Raw genomic sequence first — 21,551 nt, 5'->3', positions numbered from 1 at the left:
CCATGCAAATGTCTGAATTCTGGAGAGGTTCTCTGAAGTCCTTTTGTGAGAAGTGATCCGTTCCTTTTGGAGTGAATGAGGTACCTGTGGTATCTCTAGCTCAGCAGCAACCTCTTCTGGGAGGCTTCTTGGCCATTTATCATTTTATTCCATACTTCTCTAAATAGAAATGTAGGGATGTAAATAGCAAATAATTAAATTTTAGTTATGGGAAGCTTATCTTTCAGATTAGGAAATTGATTTTAACCCCTGCTTCAGTTTTCCCTAGTTGATATTTCTAGGATGGAGAGTATTAGCTCAGAGACAGGAGACCTGTGGTCCAACCTTAAGCCCACTACTGACTGAGTACTACTGCACGTGGGGTTTCTTACTGGCCTCTTAGAAACAGTGAGCAGAAGGAACACAGACTTTGTATCTGAAGGGAATTTGTATTACAACCTTGTTTAGTTTATTCAGTTATTGGAGACAGAGTGAAGCATATGGGTATGAGAGCTCCAGTCCAGCCTGCATGGGTTCAAATCCCAGTTCCATAGTGTCCTGGGGTGTACCAACCTGATCCAGAGCACTTTGCATCGGGGCTTCAGCTGCATCATCTCTACAGTGGGGAGCTGCCTCCTGGGTTTGTTGTGAGGACTCAATGAGTTAATGTGTATAAAGTGCTTAAAAAATGCTTGACATATAGTATTTGCTCCAAAAAACTTAACAGTTGTTGTTAGTGTTATCAATAACATTCACATTTTTATCTTTGAGAAAGCAATGCATGTTACTGTTGAAAAGTTAAAAAATAGGAAGCAAAAGAAATGCATAATTCAGTTCTTCCCTGTTGATATTTCTGTGTGTGTGTATCCTTTTTGATCTTTTTAAAAGCATGCATGTGTAAAAAAAAATAAGACTTGTACTACATAGGCTTCTTATTTTTCTAGAATAGAACTCCTATTCAGTTAGCAAGGCAGTGGTTTGGATTATCCTAAATAACATGAGATTGCTTACTTTATGCTTTATCCTCAGAAACAGACTTTTCCATTTTTTATATGTTTTTGGGGTTAGTGAATCTAAAGCACTGCATTTCAAACTGCAGTTCACTTTAACATATGAACAGTTGTAAATGTTCAGCTTTATTTATTCATGGAATTGAACTGTTATGTATCTCTAATTTAATGAGATGCATAATACAGGTGTATGGCAATGTCTCTTAGTTTATGTATTTTCTCTTTTTTCCCCAGTTTTATTTGGCTCAGAATCTATTCAACTGTGTTTTCACCTAAAAGATCCAATTGGAAAGTTAACTCAGTGGAGGAGACAACTGTGTCTGTGAGTGGACTGTCAGTTGAGGATAAAGAAGCTGGCTATTGGAAGAAAGAATATATTGCAAAACAGATCACATCTGTGAAGACAGCACTGGCCCAGGTTCTCCAACCTGTCAGCCCCTACACAGGCCTTCCTGTGAAAACCAAAGAGGCCCTTAGGTATGCAGTGTGTCCTTGAGCAGGGACCTCTGAGGCTCCTGGACAGACTGTGGCACCTTTCAATTTATAACCACTTTAGAGAAGACTGGTGGCCTCAGCTCTTAGTGTCCTGTGCATAGGGCAGATGTGTAGTTTAGGTGTGGGGAACTATCGCTGATAATTTTTTGTTTTTCTGCATCTATATAATATGCAGTGTATTCCTATTCCATATGTGTGGCCTAAAGTTTTTCTATTTTTATGAAAAGCAGAAATAACCTAATGATCTGCTCTAGTAAAGCAAAGGTGTTCAAGATGTTCTTCCTTCTGGGCGGAATCTTTGTTGTACTTAACGTCTGTTGTCAGTTGCTGGAACATCATAGATGTTCAGTCAGTTTTAAGAGAGGAGAAAAAGTATAACAAAGGAACTTCTAGTGAAACAAAAATTATGTTGTGCGTGTTCCGAGAATGTTGATTTTTGCTTTCACGGAAATAGATGCTTTCAAGATAATGTATGAAATTGCCTTTAGCATTTATTTTCTAGAATGAGGTAAACATTTTTAGGTTTTTTTTTTCTTTCTGCAGGATATCAGGTTTAGGTTGGGCAATTGTATTGAGAGAAAAAAGTGGAAAAGAATATATCATGCAGCATGTTGATCTTTCTTTAAATGATACATCAGTTACTGTTGTGTGGTATGGCAAAAACTGGCCATGTTTAGCAACATTAACAACCTTGGATTTGTGTGGTGTGACGCCAGTTTTTATGGACCGGCATAAACCTCCTGCCAAAAATGGGTAAGTATTAATTTGCAGAACTCTCAAGTGATAGCATCTTGTACATAAATATTAGTTGGCATTACTTTGGTAATTCAAAAATATTGCTAATGTATTTTAATTTGATTGTACCCTAGACTTTTCTGCCATTTTGCATCACCATGGAATAGGAAAAAAATGTCTTTGTCATACTTAAATCAGGTCTGAATTTAAGTTCCTCATGTATTGGTTATATGTAACAATGTGAAATGATGTTCTAGTTAGCAAAGTTTCTTGGATAATTGATGGCTAACCTTTTGAAGTTTTTAACAGAAAGATCTATAAAATGATTACATTTTTCTTTAGTAAATGATTATACCAATCATAGTTGAAGTATGAAGTCATGCATATAATTCTTTTATTTTATTTTATTTTATTGTTGGTTGTTCAAAACATTACATAGTTCTTAATATACCATATTTCACAGATTGATTCAAGTGGGTTATGAACTCCCATTTTTACCCCGTATACAGATTGCTGTGTCACATCAGTTACATTTCCATTGATTTACAAATTGCCTTTCTAGTGACTGATGTATTCTGCTGTCTATCCCATTCTTTATTTTGCTTGTCTTTCTTTTGAACTTAATACATGTGTGACCTTGTGTACGTAACTTTTTGCATGCTTCCACTGTCACATCTGTAAATGGGATGGTGCCTGTGTAGTATTTAGTGTGGGGGGACTACTGTGAAGATCAGACTCTTATCAATTTAAAATGCAATATCAAAGGTGTGTGTATCCCAGTGCTAGTGCTTACTGAACACTCACTCTTTTCCTATTGTTAGGTGGCTTTATACTGAGTCCATACTCATTAGAAGGCTGATGTTTACTTTACCCAGGAAATCTCTCATGCCATTTTTCTCATTATCAGTTATTTTCTCTTGAAAGTTGGACTATGGCATGTAGCATCCCCATTTCCTGAGCAAGCTAACATAGTCTATCTACCTTCTGCAGAATTTATGTCCTGCTCTCCCTCCCTCCTCTTTCACTGTTACGATGTCCTTGGACTTTTCAGCAACACTTCCCATACCCCTTTTCTTGCTATTCTTGCATGCTGCAGATTCACCCATGGGTCTCTCTTTGTCCTTGGTGAAAGGTGTTCAGGTGCCTGACATTAGGGCTAGCTGTCCCCAGGAGGATCAGTGCTCTTTACCTTTTCCCTGGAGGTGGATCTTGTGTCTGGCTTCTCTGTGGTCCTGTTGTGATCACTTAGTTCTCCCTATGCTGTGAATATGAGGACATTCAGACTTCTCACTGATGTAAGTCCAGGTTTTGTATTTTGAAAATGCCCTTGATGCCACAGTGAAAAACATATGAATTATTTTTTCTGATTGTATTACTGAAAACATTTTGGAAACACAGTTATCTTTTAAATAGTTTTTTTATTTGAATAACTTTCTGAAATTGCATATGGTATCATGATGGGTACCAGATTATTCTAATACAATATTTAGGTTTTACACATTATGAAATAGTGTTTGGAGGCTGAGCCCACAGATTCTGTTCTTATTTGACTGAACAACATGCTACTTGGCATATCATGAAATACTGTTTACAAGTATTAGGACAAAACTGTTAACATTAATTAAAATGAACACAAAAGACTAAATGGGTCAGGTGGAATTGTAACACTCAGTTGAAAACAGTATATTCCTAAAACTTGACATCAAGGTCAGGAATACTGGATGATATACAGTGAGCAATGCTGGAATTTATTGAGGAAATATATTTTATGTAATTTATTTCCATTAACACTCCATGGACTTTAGCTGGCCTCTGATCAACCATGGCATTGGTTTTGATTGCTCTTTCATTGTAAGTTTGTGAACCAGTGCTGTCATCATGCGGCAGCACAGATCCTTGTCTCCAAGAAGATACTTTATGACTTTTATTTGTTTTTGTTTTTTGTTTCTTCAATGAGAATTTTTTCAGAGACAGTGAAAGTACTGTTGATGTAATTTGCGAATTGGATTTCCCTATAATTCATTGCTTTCTAATTGAATCTCAGTTGGCTTCCTTGCCAGTGTATGTCAGTGGCTTGTAAGGCCGAGGCAAATGAGAACTCAGCACATCCACAGAATCTGGTGTATTTTTTTTTTTAACCTTTGGGCCCATTGGAGAGGGAGAGAAGAGGGATTTTCACACCCCACCTCACCTCCTCTCCATTTTAATCATGGAAGTGGCAGTGACTGCCGTTTATTAAGTACCCGCCATGTGCACTATGCTCTCATGGTATTTTCTCATTTATTTTTTCAACCTCCCTTCTGAGGAGGCTGGTGATCTCATACACAAGAAATTGTCTGCTGTGGTTGAGGAGGAAGAGTCACTGGCAGTGGGAGCTAAGGGTTCACCTCAGGTTTCCCTGAATCCACAATTAAATCAGAAATCATCCTCCTTCAGGAATAATCTGCATATACTGAATGTATTTTTAGTTTTTGAATCACACATATGCTCACTGACCACCTCTTCTTTTCCAGTGGTTCTCAGCACAAAAAGTTTTCTTGAAGGGCTCAATTCCCTGGTATGGGAGCTGTGGGTTTGCCTCTAGTGCCTTATAGTGCATCCTCTGCTATGAAACAGTGCTATTAGCTGACCTTTTAAAAAATTCTTTTACCTAATGAACATTTGCATACTTATTGACTTCTGTGTGCTAGGTGCTGGGGGCAGACTCTGGAATGCTCTGGAGCCCCAACTCCTTCGGGACTTTGTTCTAAGGCTGTGCTCTGTTAATTGACCAATGAGATCTCATCTTTCTTATAATTCCCTGAATTATCTTTAGGTTCCTGAGAATGACAGACATTCATGTCTACCGTTTATAGTGCTCTAGAAGGTTTCACTAGATGACTTTAAGTCTTGTGATGAGACACAGACTTGTCTTTTCTTACACCTCTGAGTATTTACTCTTAGACACTGAGTTCTCAGGTTATCTCCTTTATGATAACAATCATGATTTTGGTTTAAATTTATTTTCTAATGTTTCAGTTTTCACTCTCTTAGTTTCCCTGAAGATAAATTTGAAAGAGACTTTTGTGTTCAGATATCCTACTGAGATTACCTGTTTTTGTGTAACTTAAAGTATCTTACCTTTGCTTATGCACTATTTCACTCACTAGATTAGAATTACATATTGAGAATTGACTTTTGATTGTCATGTTTTTTCTGGGTTTTGGCATCGGGTGGGGGTGGGGGTATGAGAATAGAAGAGAGTTCTGCCACTGCTTTACCATGCTAATTCTTCAGTGCCCCTCTGGCTGGGTCATTGAGTTGATAGAGCAAGGGAGTGGGGAAAACATAGTATGGTGAAAAGCTCAAATGTATCCATTTTGCGTTTTATTTATGCAAGTCTTTTGTGTCCCCACGTCATGATTGATTGTGCCACTTAGTTTGAGTAAATAAGTATGTATAAATTGCTCTTCAAAAGCATTTTTAGATACACTGAGTAGTAACAGTGATACAGATAGGAAAGCTCACATCTCTTTTTTTTCTTTGGCATGGGTTTTCAAAGACCTCGATGGCATTCTTTAATTGCAAAGTATGACTTGAGTCACTTAACGGAATCTACCATGATCGGTTGCGACAGACTTGTTCAGATCTTTTGCCTACACCCTGGTCTCCTGGTGGGGCTATGGAAGGTAAGATGTATTCCTTGTGTATCCTGAATCATTTCCCTGTCACAGCCCCATGTTCACTCACCATTAGGTATAAAGTCATATGTAAACTCCTTGACTTTTCAGCAGTTGCATCTTACCAGCCTCATTTTTCTGGCTAAATGATCTTCTCTTTTATTGAAGCAGCTCTACTGTTCTGCTGTCACAGTTGACAAACCACTTCTTCCTCCTTTTCTGTTTTTGTTAACGTTGTTCTTTTAATGTCATGGGGCTTCTCCTTTCCCCCTTCCAATCAATCCGTGTTTCTTCCTCTGTTTCTTTCATGTCCTTGTCTGCCAAAGCCTCTTGGTCATTCACCATGGTAGTGTTCCAAGCATGCTTCTGATGCTGTGATGTAGCATGGGATATAATTTGCTTTTCAGGATCAAGTGTTTGAGAAGTTGTCCTTTCCTTTTACATAGGTTTCTTGTTGTGCCAAGTCAGGCTGGTTGCTTGCTCCTCCTCTGGGGTTATTTTCTGGCAGAATATACCTCTGTGTATACAAATTTAAGTCTTTGGCCTGTGGATGTTTTAAGGGAGTTAACAGACTTTATTTTGAGAATAGCAGTGTGCATCAGTGTACACTGATGAGACACAATCAAGGTCTCCATTTTCATAGAGCATCATCTTGTGGCACTCTTTTCTTTTTTCAATCTCCTATGGCTGTCCATTTTTCTTTTCCTCTGTCCCCTTCTCTTTGAAGATAACTTGTGGGTGAGGCAAGGGTTTTTTTATTTTACATTTTATGACTTGACCATCCATCTGTGTTGGCCTATAGAGTTAAGAAGACTGTGGTTGATCGGCTTGTCTTCTGCCTGGTATTTGAAGGTTTACTGTTTGTGAGTGTCTACACCAGTCAGCATCAACCATGAATCTGAAGAGAGATGGATGAGTCCCAAATAGTCACATTTTCTGTTCAGCCTAATGGGCATGAGAAAAAGCTGAATCTGATCACTCTCACTGCATTTGCTAAATCAAGTACTTTCTTGAGAGAGGAACATTATGCCAGTAATGTTCAGTATTTGTTGAATTAATCTGGTACTTGTGAAAGTCTTACCAGCATTGTCTTTATATTGGACAAGAGTTCGAAACAGCCCTGAATTGACCATATGCATGGATGTGTGTGTGTGTGTGTGTGTGTGTGTGTATGCATATACATTTATACATATTTGCAATCACAAATATATATATATATATATTTATAATTTGCAATCATCATATATAATAGAGTATCTTGATGTTTCCCGAGTCCTAGGATGTTAATTCTTTGGTACTGCGTGCTCTGCCTATTTGGATGAATTGTGGTCCTGCTGTCAGTGTGACACATAAGTCTTATTAGATAGTAATAATATATTAGCAGTAATAACGTATTTGTGCCATGGTGATCTTCTAGTTATTAGAAGCCACATCTATCTGCAAGATGAATGTGCTGTGATCTTCACAACGACCTTGTGAAATATTAAAATATTTCAGTTGAAAAATGTATTCTTTTTAATTAACTTTTCAGAAGGAGGAAGAACTGGCTTTTGTCATGGCAAATCTTCATTTTCATCACCTTGTGGAGAGGAGCACATTAGGCTCAGCCTCTGTGTATGTATCTATGGGTGAATTGAATTTTTATACCATCAATATAAATGGTTAGAAGTTGATGCCATCTTAATATTTGACAATAGCTACAAAGATATTCTTCTAATCGGTAGACACAAGCCAACAGGCATAAGTGCTTTAGCTGTTGCTCACATAGTTGGATTATTAATGAGTACATATTTGCTTTATGTATCCCTAGTTAAGGATTTTGTACCTAATATAACATTATTCATGGACATAGGAATGCTTCACTACTACAAGATGCTGCCAGCTGATCCCTCAGTTTCTTGCACTTCTGTGAATTTTCATATTTTGCAAGACACGCACATTAAGGGCCCTCTGGATGAATTTGGTCTGCAGATTTATTTTGTTTGGGGTATCTTTTAATGCATTTGAATGTCCTTTATTGGGGAACATGCTTTCCATTTCCCTGTAGCTCTTAACCTTCCTCTTTGGACTAATACACTCCCTTACTCATTTATTTTTATTTTTTATTGTCTGAAAAGCTCCTGGGTGCTTTTGAGTGTTACCTTATAGTAAGGTTTTTCTTATAGAGCAAAACTTTGATCATCTTGGCTTCAGTTTTGCCTGAGTCCCTAAACTGTAGGTCTGCTGTTTGATGCATTTCCTTGCTGAGTACCCCAGTTTCTGGTTACTGAGAACACTGAAGGCAGTTCTACCTTTGTAGAACTGATGTTGGGATCCATCTCAGAAATACCTTCATCATGGTGGTCCTATGGGTACCTTTGGCACTCATAAATGTGCCTGTTTTTATAGAAATTGGTGAGAGGAATATGAAACAGTTCTTTTGGGTTTATGGTATTGAAGATTATTGGTGTCTCTATAGTGTCTCATTGGTAAAAGATAGTGCTTTGAATGAATGCTAATTGTTTTAGAAGTAATTTCAACCCAAGTATTTCATCTCTGGTGTTGACAGATTTACGTGTGTTTTGTTTTTCTTTTCAGGCCCTATGAGCTGCCTCTTCACAGTCCCTTTTTGGATGACAGTCCAGAGTACGGGTTGCATGGCTACCAACTCCATGTTGACATGCACGGCGGTGGAGTTTTCTACCTGTGTGGTACATTTCGCAATCTCTTCACCAAGAAAGGTGAAGTTAATTTAATTTTTGTTCCATGAAAGTAAAAGGTGTAGAGAATATGGAACTAATTTCTGGGGCTAAGAATCATTTTCCTAACTGGTCATTTTGTAATCCATTGGCACAGTTATGTTCCCTGACCCCATCTCACTCTGGACTTGTGAGATTCCTTGGCTTTGTGAATGTGAATCTCTTTTGCATCTGGCTTTGACTCTTTCACCACCATCACTTTCTACTTTCTGGATGTGGTCTCATTTTCTTTGCTTATATTTTTTTTATTGTTTTGCACTCCCCCCCACCCTTTTCCCTTCTTTCTTTGAGGATTTGGTCAGTGTTCCAACAGAGCTGATGTAGTACCTGTCCAGGATGAGAACAAAGAGAGGCTAGCCTTCTCTTATGTGTGCTGAGTTAAGTGTTGTCCCACTTGCCAAAGCTGAGAAGAGGCCAGGGAGATCCAGGGATGGAGGAGGGAACTTGAGCTAAGCAAAAGAAAAGAGAATATCTGTATTCCGATTTTTCATTCTTTTGTATACTGTACACATGGAATTTGATGTAAATACTTGTATATAATTGAGTTTAATATTTTTGATAAGAATTTTTTATATGGGAAATTATATCTCCTTCATTTTGCATCATATTAAGAGGCGTATAATGTCGGGTCATCTCACTGTTAGTATTGCTGAATTTCTTTTGGTTAAACTGACCACTAGAGCTCTCATTATAAAGCCATTCTTTACCAGATACACTGTTCCTCAAAAGCTTTTTACCTAATGAACTTGACATCCATTAATGATCCTTGCCTAATTTTTTTTTGAATTTAGAAAATGCTGGATTTCTAATTATGTCATTATTTCTATATTTTCTAGCTGAGATTTTAAAAGGTACTTTGTTTTATCACTTGGGTGAAGGCAGGTAGATGCTTAATTCTTTTCATTTTAAGTGTCAACTTTCAGATTAAGAAAATGATGTGTAGTTACCTCCTATAGTGGAACTGTTTTTCATACTTCTTTCTCTTTTCTTCCTTTATTTTTTCATGTTTAGTGTCTCTCTGGATTCTTGGGTAAGTCTATTTATCCAATAATTTATAAAAAGTTATAGATGTTATTCTTTTTGAAGCTAAAATTGTTGCCAGTTTGGTCATTGGGGTCTGCTCTGTGTTCTTTGGATTCACCTCCATTAGTCTGCTGCCTGTCTGTCTTCCTTTCCTTTCCCTTTCTTCCCTTTCCCTTTCCTTCAGAGATACTTTACCACTGAGATATATCCCACATTCTTTTAATTTCTTATTTTGAGATAGAGTCTCACTAAGTTGTTGAGGTTGTCCTCTAACTTATGGTCCTCCTGCCTCAGCATCCTGAGTCACTGGGATTCAGGTGTGCTGCATTACACCTGGCTTCTCCATTAGTCTTCGAGCCCTCCTTGCCTTTTGATTCAAGATTTCTATATTTTCCTTTGCTTTTTGGCATTTTATTGTAATTATGAATATATTAACATGAGATGCTTTGACATTTTTGTTGTTGAATAGTTCCACCCAAGAATGTGGAATGCCCTTCAATTTGTTAAAAATACTTATATGTCTTTTAGGAGTGTTTTAGCATCTTCTTCATACTAATTTTGTACATTTGTCATTAAGATTTTTAGTGACTATTTAATCTTTGTATCTTTTCTTCCATTTTGTCTTTTAGTTGTTTTGTAATATCTGTGTAGTTTTGGCCTCAGGTCACAGATGGTCTTGTAGAATCAGTTGGGAAGTCTTCCTTTTTCTTGGAGTTTTGGAGAATTTTACATAGAATCTTATGAATCTATCAAAGCCTGCAGCTTTCCTTGAGGGAATAATTTTAACTGTAGTTTTGATTTTTTTGATATCTACAGGGATATTTATGTTATCTATTTCTTCATGTGTGAGCTTTGATAATTTGTGTCTTTCAAGGAACTTGTTCATTTATCTCACTTGTTGAATTTGTTAGAATAAAGTTGTTCATAGTCCCTTATTATTATTTTTTAATATTTGTAGGATCTGTAGTGATGCCCCCTGATTCCTGATAACTAGTTTGTGTCTTTTCTTTTTTTCTGGTTAGTGTGGCTAGAAACTTGTCAATTTTAATGATCTTATGAGAACCACCTTTTGGTTTAATTGGCCTCTCTTTGATATTCTTTTGTGTTTCATTGATTTGTATGCAGATTTTTATTCTTTCCACTTCTTCAGGTTTGTAATTTGCTTTTCCTTTTTTAGCTTTTTAAATAGGAAAACTGAAGTCATTGCTTCAGGAACTTTGATAATGAAGAGACATAGTGTATTCTACCTAGTACTGCTTTAGTGGGGTCCCATAAATTCTGATTTATTTTATTTTCATTTTCATTCATGTTTTAGGTTACGATCATTTATAACATATACCTGATATAACCAACTTATTAGGAGAAGATATTTATTTTGGTTTATGATTTTAGAGGTTCCAGGCAACGGTCAATTGGCCATAATGTTCTGGGTCTTTAGTAAGGAGCACATCATGGCAGGAACACATGGTGCATAACTGCTCACCTTATGGTTGGGAGGTAAAAAGAGAGGGAAAGAAGGAACTGGGATCCTCCAGTCTCCTTCAGGGAATGCTGGTACTGAAGGTTTTTGTTATGTATTGTTATAGGTTGAAGATAATTCTTTCTATTCCTAGATTAGTTGGATTTTTATTATTTTTTAAATGAGGAGTAATTGTTAAATAACTTTGGACAACTATGGATGATCATATGACTTTTATTCTCCTTTGAACTATTAACATAGTAAATTTCACTAATGAATTTCTAATACTAAATATTCTAGAATCCCTACAATGAGCTCCTCTTGTCATATTTATATTTAAGCCACTGGTTTTAGTTACTTGGATTTTAGTGTCTTTTCATTCTCACTCACAGATGGTACAATGTACAGTTTTCATTTTTTTTCTTCTATTACTGATTCAGTAATAATCAGACTTTCTCCTTTGGAATCAGATTTGGTATTTGTATAATTTCCTAATATTGTATTTAGTTTATTAGTTAGTTTAGAAAAGTGAACTCCATGAAGTAGTGTGTGTTTTCTGTAGGTGTATTTTGACTTTTTTCCCCCTAGCATTCTGAATTGACTGTTCAGGTTGTTTCATTTTCAGGTTTTTATGTTTTTCCTCGTTTTTTTCCTGCTGTACCCAGAGTCTTGGGCTCTCTGAGGTAGGCAGGCAGTGAAAGGTGCTCTTGAGCTGGCCTCTCCTGGACTTACTTGGGCCCTGTGGCCTCCACTTCAGATGGTGGTTATAGGCATTGGCAGCCTTTTGGTCAGGTGCCCTGCCTGTGAACAGCCCACCCATTTTGCAAAGTTGTGGAAATTCTTTCTTTGGTTGCAGTCATTCTGTCCTTTGTGGCCCTGCAGATAAAATCTGATCCTTGGAATCTAGGTATGCACTGTTAAGGGTCTTGCTGACATGCCATATAACAACCCAGGTTCAAATGCCAGTGCCTTTGATGCTTGTGTTGGCAGAGAACTTAGACTGCTCTCTGAGGAGCCCATACTTGTGTCCTTAGGTGTCCCTTTCCCCCAGCCTTGACTGAGTTTGAGTTGCGAAACACTTGCTAGCCTTTCATGGTTTTATCATGGCGAGAAATTGGCTGGGTGATGGATGAATGAGACCTAGTACCCACAGTAGGGGATGAAATAGTTGGAGTGGTTTCTGCCACAGCTGTTCCCCAGAACTCTCCTTGCCCTCTGAACTTTGTGATCATTATTATAGTGGCCTGTGGGGCTCTCACTCTGCATCCTCTTCCTGGTCTCAGTGTTCCCATGGTCCCCCTCTGGCCTTATTGCCTATTGCCTTCCATCTTCTGCCTGCTCTCTTCAATCTGCACCAGCCATTCTGGCTTCCTCCCTGTTCCTTGGCCATTCCAGGCCTGCTGTGTGCTTGGGTACTTTTCCCGCTTCCCCGCCTGCAGTGCTGCTGTCCTAGCCCTCTGCACAGCCTCACAGTGAGGCTTTCCTGTGAGGCCACACCAGGATATCTATTATATTATTTAATTGTATTTAGTTTATTAGTTAGTTTATAAAAGTGAGCTCCATGAAGTAGTGTGTGTGTGTCTGTTTTGTTCAGGACTGTCTTCTAGCATGGCAGAATCAGTATCTGTAGCCTAGTGGCCTCCTTGTTTGACCAAAGTGAGGGAAGTCGCTAGTGGTTAAGCCTCCATGGAGGAAAATGAAATCCTGCCCTCATTCCACCTCTCACAGTCCAGGAGGCCCCCAAATACTGGTTCAGCCTGGTTCTGAGGTCATCTCTTAGTTCCAGAGATGCTACTGCAGTTCTGCCTCTTATTATCTCATTTCCTTTTCTCTTAGAATCCGGAGGAAGAGTCAGAACCCTCCTTTTTAAGTACTTCTATGTGTACATCTCTCTCTGGAGGGAAGAAGTTCCATAAACGTATGTCTTAGCAGACGGCTTTGTATCTCTGTACCTATAGTAGGGTACTTTGCTCCAAAATAAAATTTCTTCAGCATCTGATACAACTACTGTTTGTCCACCTCATGCTCTCACTGTGAGGTAGACAATAAACATTTTTTCTGATCTGACATGGTTTATAAGGCATGAATATTTCAAATTACCAAGCCATCTATAAAAATTCCTACTAAGATACTTTTTATATACTATTGTATACTTTAAAAAATTTTACTTTGAAATATTTTCACACTGTACAAATACAGAGAACTCCTGTATAGCTTTTATGCAGAATTTACCAATTTATAACATTTTTGCTATATTTGTGTTGTATGCATATATACATATATGTATATATGTGGAGTTAGCCTGACCACTACTCTTTAGGGATTAGGTCTCTTAGGTGCCAGGTCTGACTTGGGAGTACCCAGGAATACAGGGAACAGGGCTGTGCCTTTCCTTCCTCTAAACAAATAGAGTATAATATTGATCAGATTTTACATTGTATTCCTTGTATCTACAAGATACCCTTAATGATAGAGATGAGAGTGCTAGGACACATTTATGAGCCCTCATTATAGGTTTCTGCATAAGTTTTATATCTACACTAATTATTTAGCTGAGTCTTCATTGAAAGCCTGTGAGACAGGTCCTCTCACCTCTCCTGTGTCATTGACAAGGAGCGCACAGCTAATGGCATAGGTCACTTCTCTAATTCCAGGACCAGTCCTTGCTCAGGCCCACAGGACTCCAGAGCTGAGAGTCTTAACACCTGGCTCTACAAACTCCTGTGAATGAGATGCTTTTAGAGTACATATTCTCGTGTGTGTGTGTGTGTGTGTGTGTGTGTGTGTGTGTGTGATTAGCTGTGCAGTGTGCTGGCATTGTACTGTGGTCAAGGCTTGGCCCCTATGTGCTGAGCTGTTGCATTTACATTCAGCACAGCTCTGTGTTAATTCTAGTAACACCCTTCAATCATTATGTGATTGTTATAGCTTATAAGAGGTTAAGTTTTTAAAGAAGGAGACCTGGACACTGAGATGGGAATTACCCTATTTTTGTCTTTTTTTTTGTCTGTTTTTTTTTCAAAAGAAGTCTTTACATAATCAGATGACTTCCCAGGCTGACTCAAATGCATTTCTTTTTCATGTGGTTCTATGAAGAGTCAGCAGAGGGTGCTGTTGCCATCAGAGTGTCTCTGACATTTTTGAAAGTACAAATAGAATGTCCTCTACAGTGTTTGAGAGACTCTCTTGTGGTATATTTAGTAAATTCCAACTATGTCATTGCAGTTGGGGATGACAACACTTTGCCCCTATTTTTAAAAAACACTCTCTTCCTATCAAGGATAAATTCTATCATCATGTCTCCAGAATTCAGGTTGCTCTGTGATCTCTAATCCTCAGTGAAACATGAAGAATCCGGCCTGACTAAGGAGTCAGGCTCTTTGGAGTGGTGGGAAGTCAACAGGTTGAGGCCGACTTATTTGATTCATTTGTTAACCAACAGTTGTGGAATGCAGGGGATGCACAGGCACAGGTGCATGCCAGGAGCATGGAGTTAGGAATTCCTGGGGGGCTCTAAGGACAGACACCCAGGAGTTGCTGCCAGTAGGGATAAAGTAACCATTTGTGTTCAGACCAACATGTGTCCAGTTTCCAGGGTCATGCTGTAGTGCAAAAGAGAATACTTTAAATAGGACGAAATTTATAAACAGGGCCTGCATCTGGTCATCTTATAGGGCCATTTCTAGTATTTCATCTTCGAATAAAGATTCTGTGGATATACCAGTTTCATCCACAAATTCATTGCAGTTGTTTTAAAACATCTCAGTGGGAAGTTACAAAACTTGCAAAGTTGAGTCTAAAATCCATTTGGAAATATAAGATGCATTAATAATGGCTGCAAATTTGTTTTACAATTTTGAGTTAGTATATCTTTTCTATATATGGAATGTATATAGGCTACAGGAGAAAATACAATAAAAACCAAAACCAAAAACAAAAAACAGAGAGCCAGCACACAGTTGAAGAAAGAAACTATCACTTTGAGTGCTGAAGTCACTTGTGTGTCCCTTCCTGCTCTCCATCTGTCTCTCCTTCTGCCAGAGGGGACCACCATCCTCTATTATGTTAATAATTCTCTTGTATACTCTTTTTTTAAATAATTAAGCTTTTTTTGTATTGTGAAATGGCACACAGAGAAATTCGTATAACAGATTACTATAAAGCAGAAACCTGTGTGATCACCATCTCGGTCTTGATTAAATTTTGGAAATGAATAGTAAGAGGGGGACTATTTATCAAATGCTGGACACACCCTGAAACTCCAGTAACCAAGAAAGAATGATATCATTGAAGGATAGAAACTCAGGTGAATGGAGCAAAATACTTCTACACATCTTTTGCTGTTCAAGATTATTTTGTCACATTAGTTTATATTCATAAATCCCTTATCCACATCCTAATAAATATTGGACTTACAGAAAAGCAGTTAATATTTAAATTAATTGCTTCATGGTATGTCTGTATATCTGGACATATCTTCATCCTTTAAAGAATATGTAGGTATTTCTGTAGGTTCTATAGAATCCATTATGTAATTTGCCAAAGACTAGCTAATAGGATCTCTAAGAGTTGAATACGAAGGGGATATAAATAATATTGAAAGAATTTATGATATATTTACTTTTAGACAGAATGATCCCCATGGAATATTCAGAGTAAGTTCTAATGTTTTAATGTTGCCTACTTCTTGGTCATAGTATTTTCTCTGAATAAAATATGCTTTCCTTCTATTTTCTTAACTCTGTTCCATATGCTTTACTATAAGCTTCTTTGAATTTTTTTCTTCCGTATGTGTTACCAAACCCACCTAAGCCCCCAAGTGGTTGCTTAGGTGTCTAGGATTAGATTTCTGAGTCACATGGAGGATCACTTGACCAACTGAATCCTCATGAATACTCAAGGATATGTATTGCCTCCTTGGCAGACAAGCAGAGTATCTGAGCTCAGTGGTGCTGTCCTCATCCATTTCAAGGTAGAGCTGATGATTCTTGGCTTTGAATGCTGACTGTCCAGCAGGCCCAGCTCCCAGTAATGAACATCAAGTCCTGCTTTGCTTTTCATTTTATTGCTTTTTCTGATCTCTTCTCTTCTGGCACAGTCAGGAGGAGCCTAGATTCTTTAATTTTATAATATATCCCTCATGTTTCTAGAATTTTTCTCCCTCAGCAAGGAATTGGGATAAGTTTTCTCTCTCTCCCAGCTCCATTTGAGAGTGAATAATCAGGATCTGTGTCTTTTCTTCCTCATCAGTTTGATTGCTTCTCCTTAGAACTTTGGTATACTCCTCCCCCAAGAAAATGGGAAGCTAGCTTGTTTTCTTTCTTTCTTTCTTTCTTTCTTTCTTTCTTTCTTTCTTTCTTTCTTTCTTTCTTTCTTTCTTTCTTTCTTTCTTTCTTTTGTGTTTTACTATAAGTCATGTCATGTTGAGAGTTTAAAAAAAGATCCGTAAAATCTCTTTTGAAAAAAAAAATCCCTGAATCTGCTTCTTTTTGTGTTACCACTAAAATTAAACTAAAAGGAGGTTTAGGTGAGGAAATATTTTGCTATCTGAATCGGATTTATGAGGGGCTAAAGGGAGGGAGGGATAACCAGTTAAGGAAATACTGAAAGTAATTTATAAATGAAAACTCAAGGTAAGCTTATGAAAGTGCCTATGGGTTTTTCTATATACAATTTGTTTTCTATTCATTTGGAAATGTAAATGGACTATTGACACCAAGTCCCCAAGACAGGCCCTAAGGTCAGTGATTCACTAGGAGGACTCCTAAGTCTTGAATATAGATGTGTTAGTGGCTAAAAATTGGCTCTTGGCTTTGAATGCTGACTGTCCAGCAGCATTCAAAGTTAAAGTTATAGTTAAAGGTCTTTATATATAGATAGAGGATACTCAGCAAGGAGAAAATGTGCATAGGGTGAGGTTTAGAGGAAGCCAGCACACTCTTCCAAGAATTCTTTCCCTGTGGAATCATACAAGATGTGCCTATCCTCTTGGAATGAGTTGTGACTATGCGTGTGAAGTACTGTCAACCATTAGATAATCTAATTAGAGCTCACTAGAGACTCCACACCTGGAGTGTTTACCGGGGACTGGTCCTGTAGGCCCTCACTACATAATACTACCACAGTCCAGACTCCCAGAAGAAATGAGTTCAGTATAAATTACGTTGTACAAGTAGTTTAGGCACAGTGAATCACTCTTATTGGTTAGGGAATGGTGATAGGAAAACACCTAAATTCCCAAGTTCCCAGACTTTCAAGGGCCAACCTTGCAAGCAGATCTTTCCAAGAATAGACAGACTCAGGCTTGTTGTATTAGTTCCTTTCTGCACAACTATCCATTAACATTTTAATGAGATTATGGTACAGCCTAGTGAAGAGAAGATAGGAAGTAGTCCAGTCATGTCTTTGAAGTGTAAATAGAGCTTGCCAAAGGGCTTGATCAGCATTGCAAAGTATAAAGGAGTGTATATTTTTTTGATCTTAGTATCAAGCCAATTATTACCAGTTTTCAGAAGTTGAAGGAAGAAGGTCTTGTAAAACACAGTATATTGTAGTCTTTTTTTTTTAATAAGTTTTGAGTGGAATAGTCATAGTAAAGAAGCAGAAGGAAGTCACTTTAAATAAAAAGTATGCTGTTCCTGTCATTTGACTTACAACAAAACAACACAAAACAACAACAACAAAACACCCTTTACTTTTTAGAACCTAAGTTCACAGCAATATTGGGAGGAAGGTACAGAGATTTCCTGAACTTACACCCGTCACCCCCAAATGAATAGTCTCCACCTTTAATGTTCTCCATCACAGTAGAGCATATGTTAGCATCACATATGTTGACACATCATTTTCACCCAAAAGCCATAGTTTACAATAGGTTTCCCTCTTGGTGTAATACGTTGTAAGGGTTTGGACAAATTTTAATGGCATGTATTCACTGTGATAGTATTACAGAGTAATTTTACAACCTTAAAAGTCATCTTTGCTTCACCCATCCCTCCCTTTCTCCCCCCACTAGTACTTGGAAACCACTGATCTTTTTATTGTCTGCATAGTTTTTCCTTTCCCAGAATGTCATGGAGTTAGAATCATATAGTATATAGGCTTTCAGATTGGCTTCTTCCAGTTAGTAATATGCATTTAATGTCTTTTTATGGCTTCATAGCCCATTCCTTTTTATTTTTTGGGTACTGGGGAATGAACTCAGGTAGCACTTGACCACTGAGCCACAGCCACAGCCCTATTCTGTATTTTTTGTTTAGAGACAGGGTCTCACAGAGTTGCATAGTGCCTTGCTTTTGCTGAAGCTGGCTTTTTATTCTCAATCCTCGTGCCTCAACCTCTCAAGCCACTGGGATTATACGTGTATGCCACCATGCCCAGTTGCCCATTCCTTTTCAGTGTCCAGATTTATCACAGTTTATTTTTATGTTCATCTACTGAAGGTCATCTTGCTTCCAAGTTTGGGCAATTATAAATATACAATAAGCATGTGCATGCAAGTTTTGTACAGACATAAGTTTTCACCTATGAGTAAATGCCATAAAATGTTATTGCTATATCATATGGTACAAGTATGATTAATTTTATAAGAAATTGCCAAACTGTTGTCCAACTCAGCTGTATCCCCAGAGGCAATAAATTACATATTCCAGGCTTGCATCCTCACCAGCATTTGGTTTTGTCAGTGTTCTGGATTTTGGACTTTTTAAAAAAGATTCTTTGGATATTTTCTGTGGATGATTGGGCCATGTGTTAACAAAGACGGTTTCAATTTTTCCTTCTTGATCAGGATGCCTTCTGCTGTGATTTGGATCTGGAATGTCCCCCAAAGCCTCATGTGTTAAAAAGCTTGTTCTATCTTGGCTCTAATGGGAGATGGTGGAGATGTCAAGAGGTACGGCCTGACAGCAGGTCTCTGGATCATTGGCGGCAGATCCTCAAGAGTGTTAATGAGACCCCAGCCTGTTCCTCTTTCTGTCCTGACCATGAGGTGAATGGTTGTGCTCCCTGTGCTCTTACCATGACGTGCTGCCTTACCACAGGCCCAGAGTAACAGGGCCAACCAACCATGGAACCAAAATAAACCTTTTCTCTTCATAAGTTGATTATCTCAGGAACTTGTTTTAGTGACCTTTTATTTCTTTTATTATTGTATTAGATGTTTCCAGCACAGTGTTGCAAAGCAGCAATGAGAAGAAACACCCTGGTCTTATTCCTGATTTAAGAGGGAAAGCTTTGAATTTCTCAGTTCTTATTTTAGTTGAAAATTTCTCATCATAAATTGTTAATTGTAGATTATTTTGTAGATATTTATCAGTTGAATAGAGGAAGTTTCCCCCTCTATTCCTAGTTTACTGAGAGTTTTTAATCATAACTTGGTATTGGATTTTGTCAAATGCTTTTTTTCACATCTCTTGAAATAATTGTGTGATTTTTCTTTTTTTGCCTATTGAAGTAACAGGTAATATTAATTGGTTTCAAATGTTAAACCAATCTTGCACACTTGGGAGGAATTCTACTTGGTTATCGTGTATAATCCTCTTTTTTTTTCCATAGTTGAATTTTATTTGCTGATAGATTTTGTTGAGAATTTGTCATCTGTGTTCATGAGAGATACTGGTCTGTATTTTTATTTGCATATACTGTCTTTGTTTTCAAAATTAGGATAATGCTGCATTATAGAGGCCTGTTCAGATCATCTGTTTATGTAAATTTGTCACATTATGTCTTTTAAGGAATTGATCCACTTCATCTAATTATCACATTTGTTCATAGTTCTCCTTTACTATCCATTTAATGTCCATGGGGTCTGTACTAATGATCTATTTTTTTTTCATTTGTGATATTAGTAATTCGCATCCTCTCTCTCTTTTTTTTTTTTTTTTTTTTTGGTTTGGCTGGCTAGAAGCTTATTGATTTTAGTGAAATTTTCAAAGGAGACCAGCTTTTGGTTTCATTGATTTTTCTCTGTTGATTTCACTAATTCCTGCACTAATTTTTATTATCTTCTTCTGGCTTAGTTTGGATTTAATTTGCTCTTCTTTTTCTGTTTTTCTAGAGTGTGGAAACTGAGATTGATTTTAGATCCTTTTTTCTTTTTCTAATATATGCATTCAGTGCTTTGAATTTCCAACTAAGCACAACTTTGTTGCATCCCACACATTTTGATAAATTATATTTTCATTATCATTTAGTTCGTAATGTTTTAAAATTTCTTGAGTTTTCTTCTTTGACATATGTATTATTTAGAAGTGCATTGTTTAATCACCAAGTATTTGAGAATTTTGCAGCTAACTTTCTGCTATTATTTCTAGTTTAATGCCACTGTGGCTTTCTAGCAGTCTATGATTTCCAGTCTTGTAAATTTGTTAAAGTGCGTTTTATGGTTTTATGACCCATAATGTGGTCTTTCCTGGTGATTGTTCTATGTGAGCTTGAGAAGAATGTGCATTCTGCTTTATAGTATGAAGTAGTCTATAGATGTCCATTATATCTAGTCGATTAATGCTGTTATTGAGTTCAGCTTTGTCCTTATTGATTTTTCTGCCTGCTGGTTCTGTTCATTTCCGAGAGAGGGGTGTTGAAGTATCCAGCTTTAATAATGGATTCAGTTATTTATCTTTGCAGTTCTATAGCTTTTGCCTCATGTCTTTTGATGCTCTTTTGTTAGGCACCTACACATTAAGGATTATTATGTCTTCTTTGGGGTATCCATCCCTTTGTCATTACCTAGTACTCTTCTTTATACCTGATAATCCCCTTGCTCTGAAATCTGCTCTGTCTGAAACTTATATAGCGATTTCCATTTTCTTTTGATTGGTGTTGGCATGGTGTGTTTTCTCCACTTATTTGCTTTTACTCTATGTTGTTTTCTTATAGCCAACCTATAGTTGAGTTTTTATTTTTTCACCCAATTTGACAACCACTGTCTCTATTGGTATATGTAGACCATTGATATTTAAGGTGATTATTTTATAGTTGGATTAATGTCTGCTATATTTGTTGTCATTTTCTATTTGTTACCCCTGTTCTTTGTATTTCTTTTTTCTGTCTTCTGCAGTTTTATTTGAACATTAATATGATTCTATTTTCTCTGCTTTCTTAGTATATCAGTTATAGTTCTTTCTTAAATTATTTTTAGTTGTTGCCCTGGAATTTGCAATAGACATTGCGAATAACCTTACAATAACAAAATAATTCTAATTTTCCTTCTTGTCTCTTGTATCATTGCTGTCACTCATTCCACATATACATAAGCATATATGTATATATGTGTATATATATTGTACATTTGTGTACATATTTTAATATAGTATTTTTTTTAGTATTTGAACAAATAAGTTTCAAATGAGAAATGTGGAAATGTGGAAAGTTTTATTTTGCCTTCACTTACTTCTCTTTTAGTGCTCTACTTTTCTTTATGTAGATGTGAGTTTCTGACCCATATCATTTT

At 37.2% G+C, this 21,551-nt stretch overlaps 1 protein-coding gene across 1 annotated transcript in view; it reads left to right on the top strand.

Moving 5' to 3' along the window:
- The window catches only part of FBXO15 (F-box protein 15), a gene marked incomplete at both ends in the record, with an annotated part of 61,416 nt that overhangs the window by 15,254 nt on the left and 24,611 nt on the right, over positions 1–21,551 (top strand). Inside the window, 5 exons of the mRNA XM_081262857.1 lie at positions 1,224–1,466; positions 2,028–2,237; positions 5,761–5,887; positions 7,410–7,492; positions 8,456–8,598. Coding sequence (XP_081118983.1) covers positions 1,224–1,466; positions 2,028–2,237; positions 5,761–5,887; positions 7,410–7,492; positions 8,456–8,598 — 806 coding nt within the window. The remainder of the gene's footprint in view (positions 1–1,223; positions 1,467–2,027; positions 2,238–5,760; positions 5,888–7,409; positions 7,493–8,455; positions 8,599–21,551) is intronic.

Source organism: Spermophilus citellus (assembly GCF_964194105.1).
Source record: "Spermophilus citellus genome assembly, chromosome: 12".
NCBI classification, from domain to species: domain Eukaryota; kingdom Metazoa; phylum Chordata; class Mammalia; order Rodentia; family Sciuridae; genus Spermophilus; species Spermophilus citellus.
This window is presented reverse-complemented; position numbering and strand designations above follow the sequence as displayed.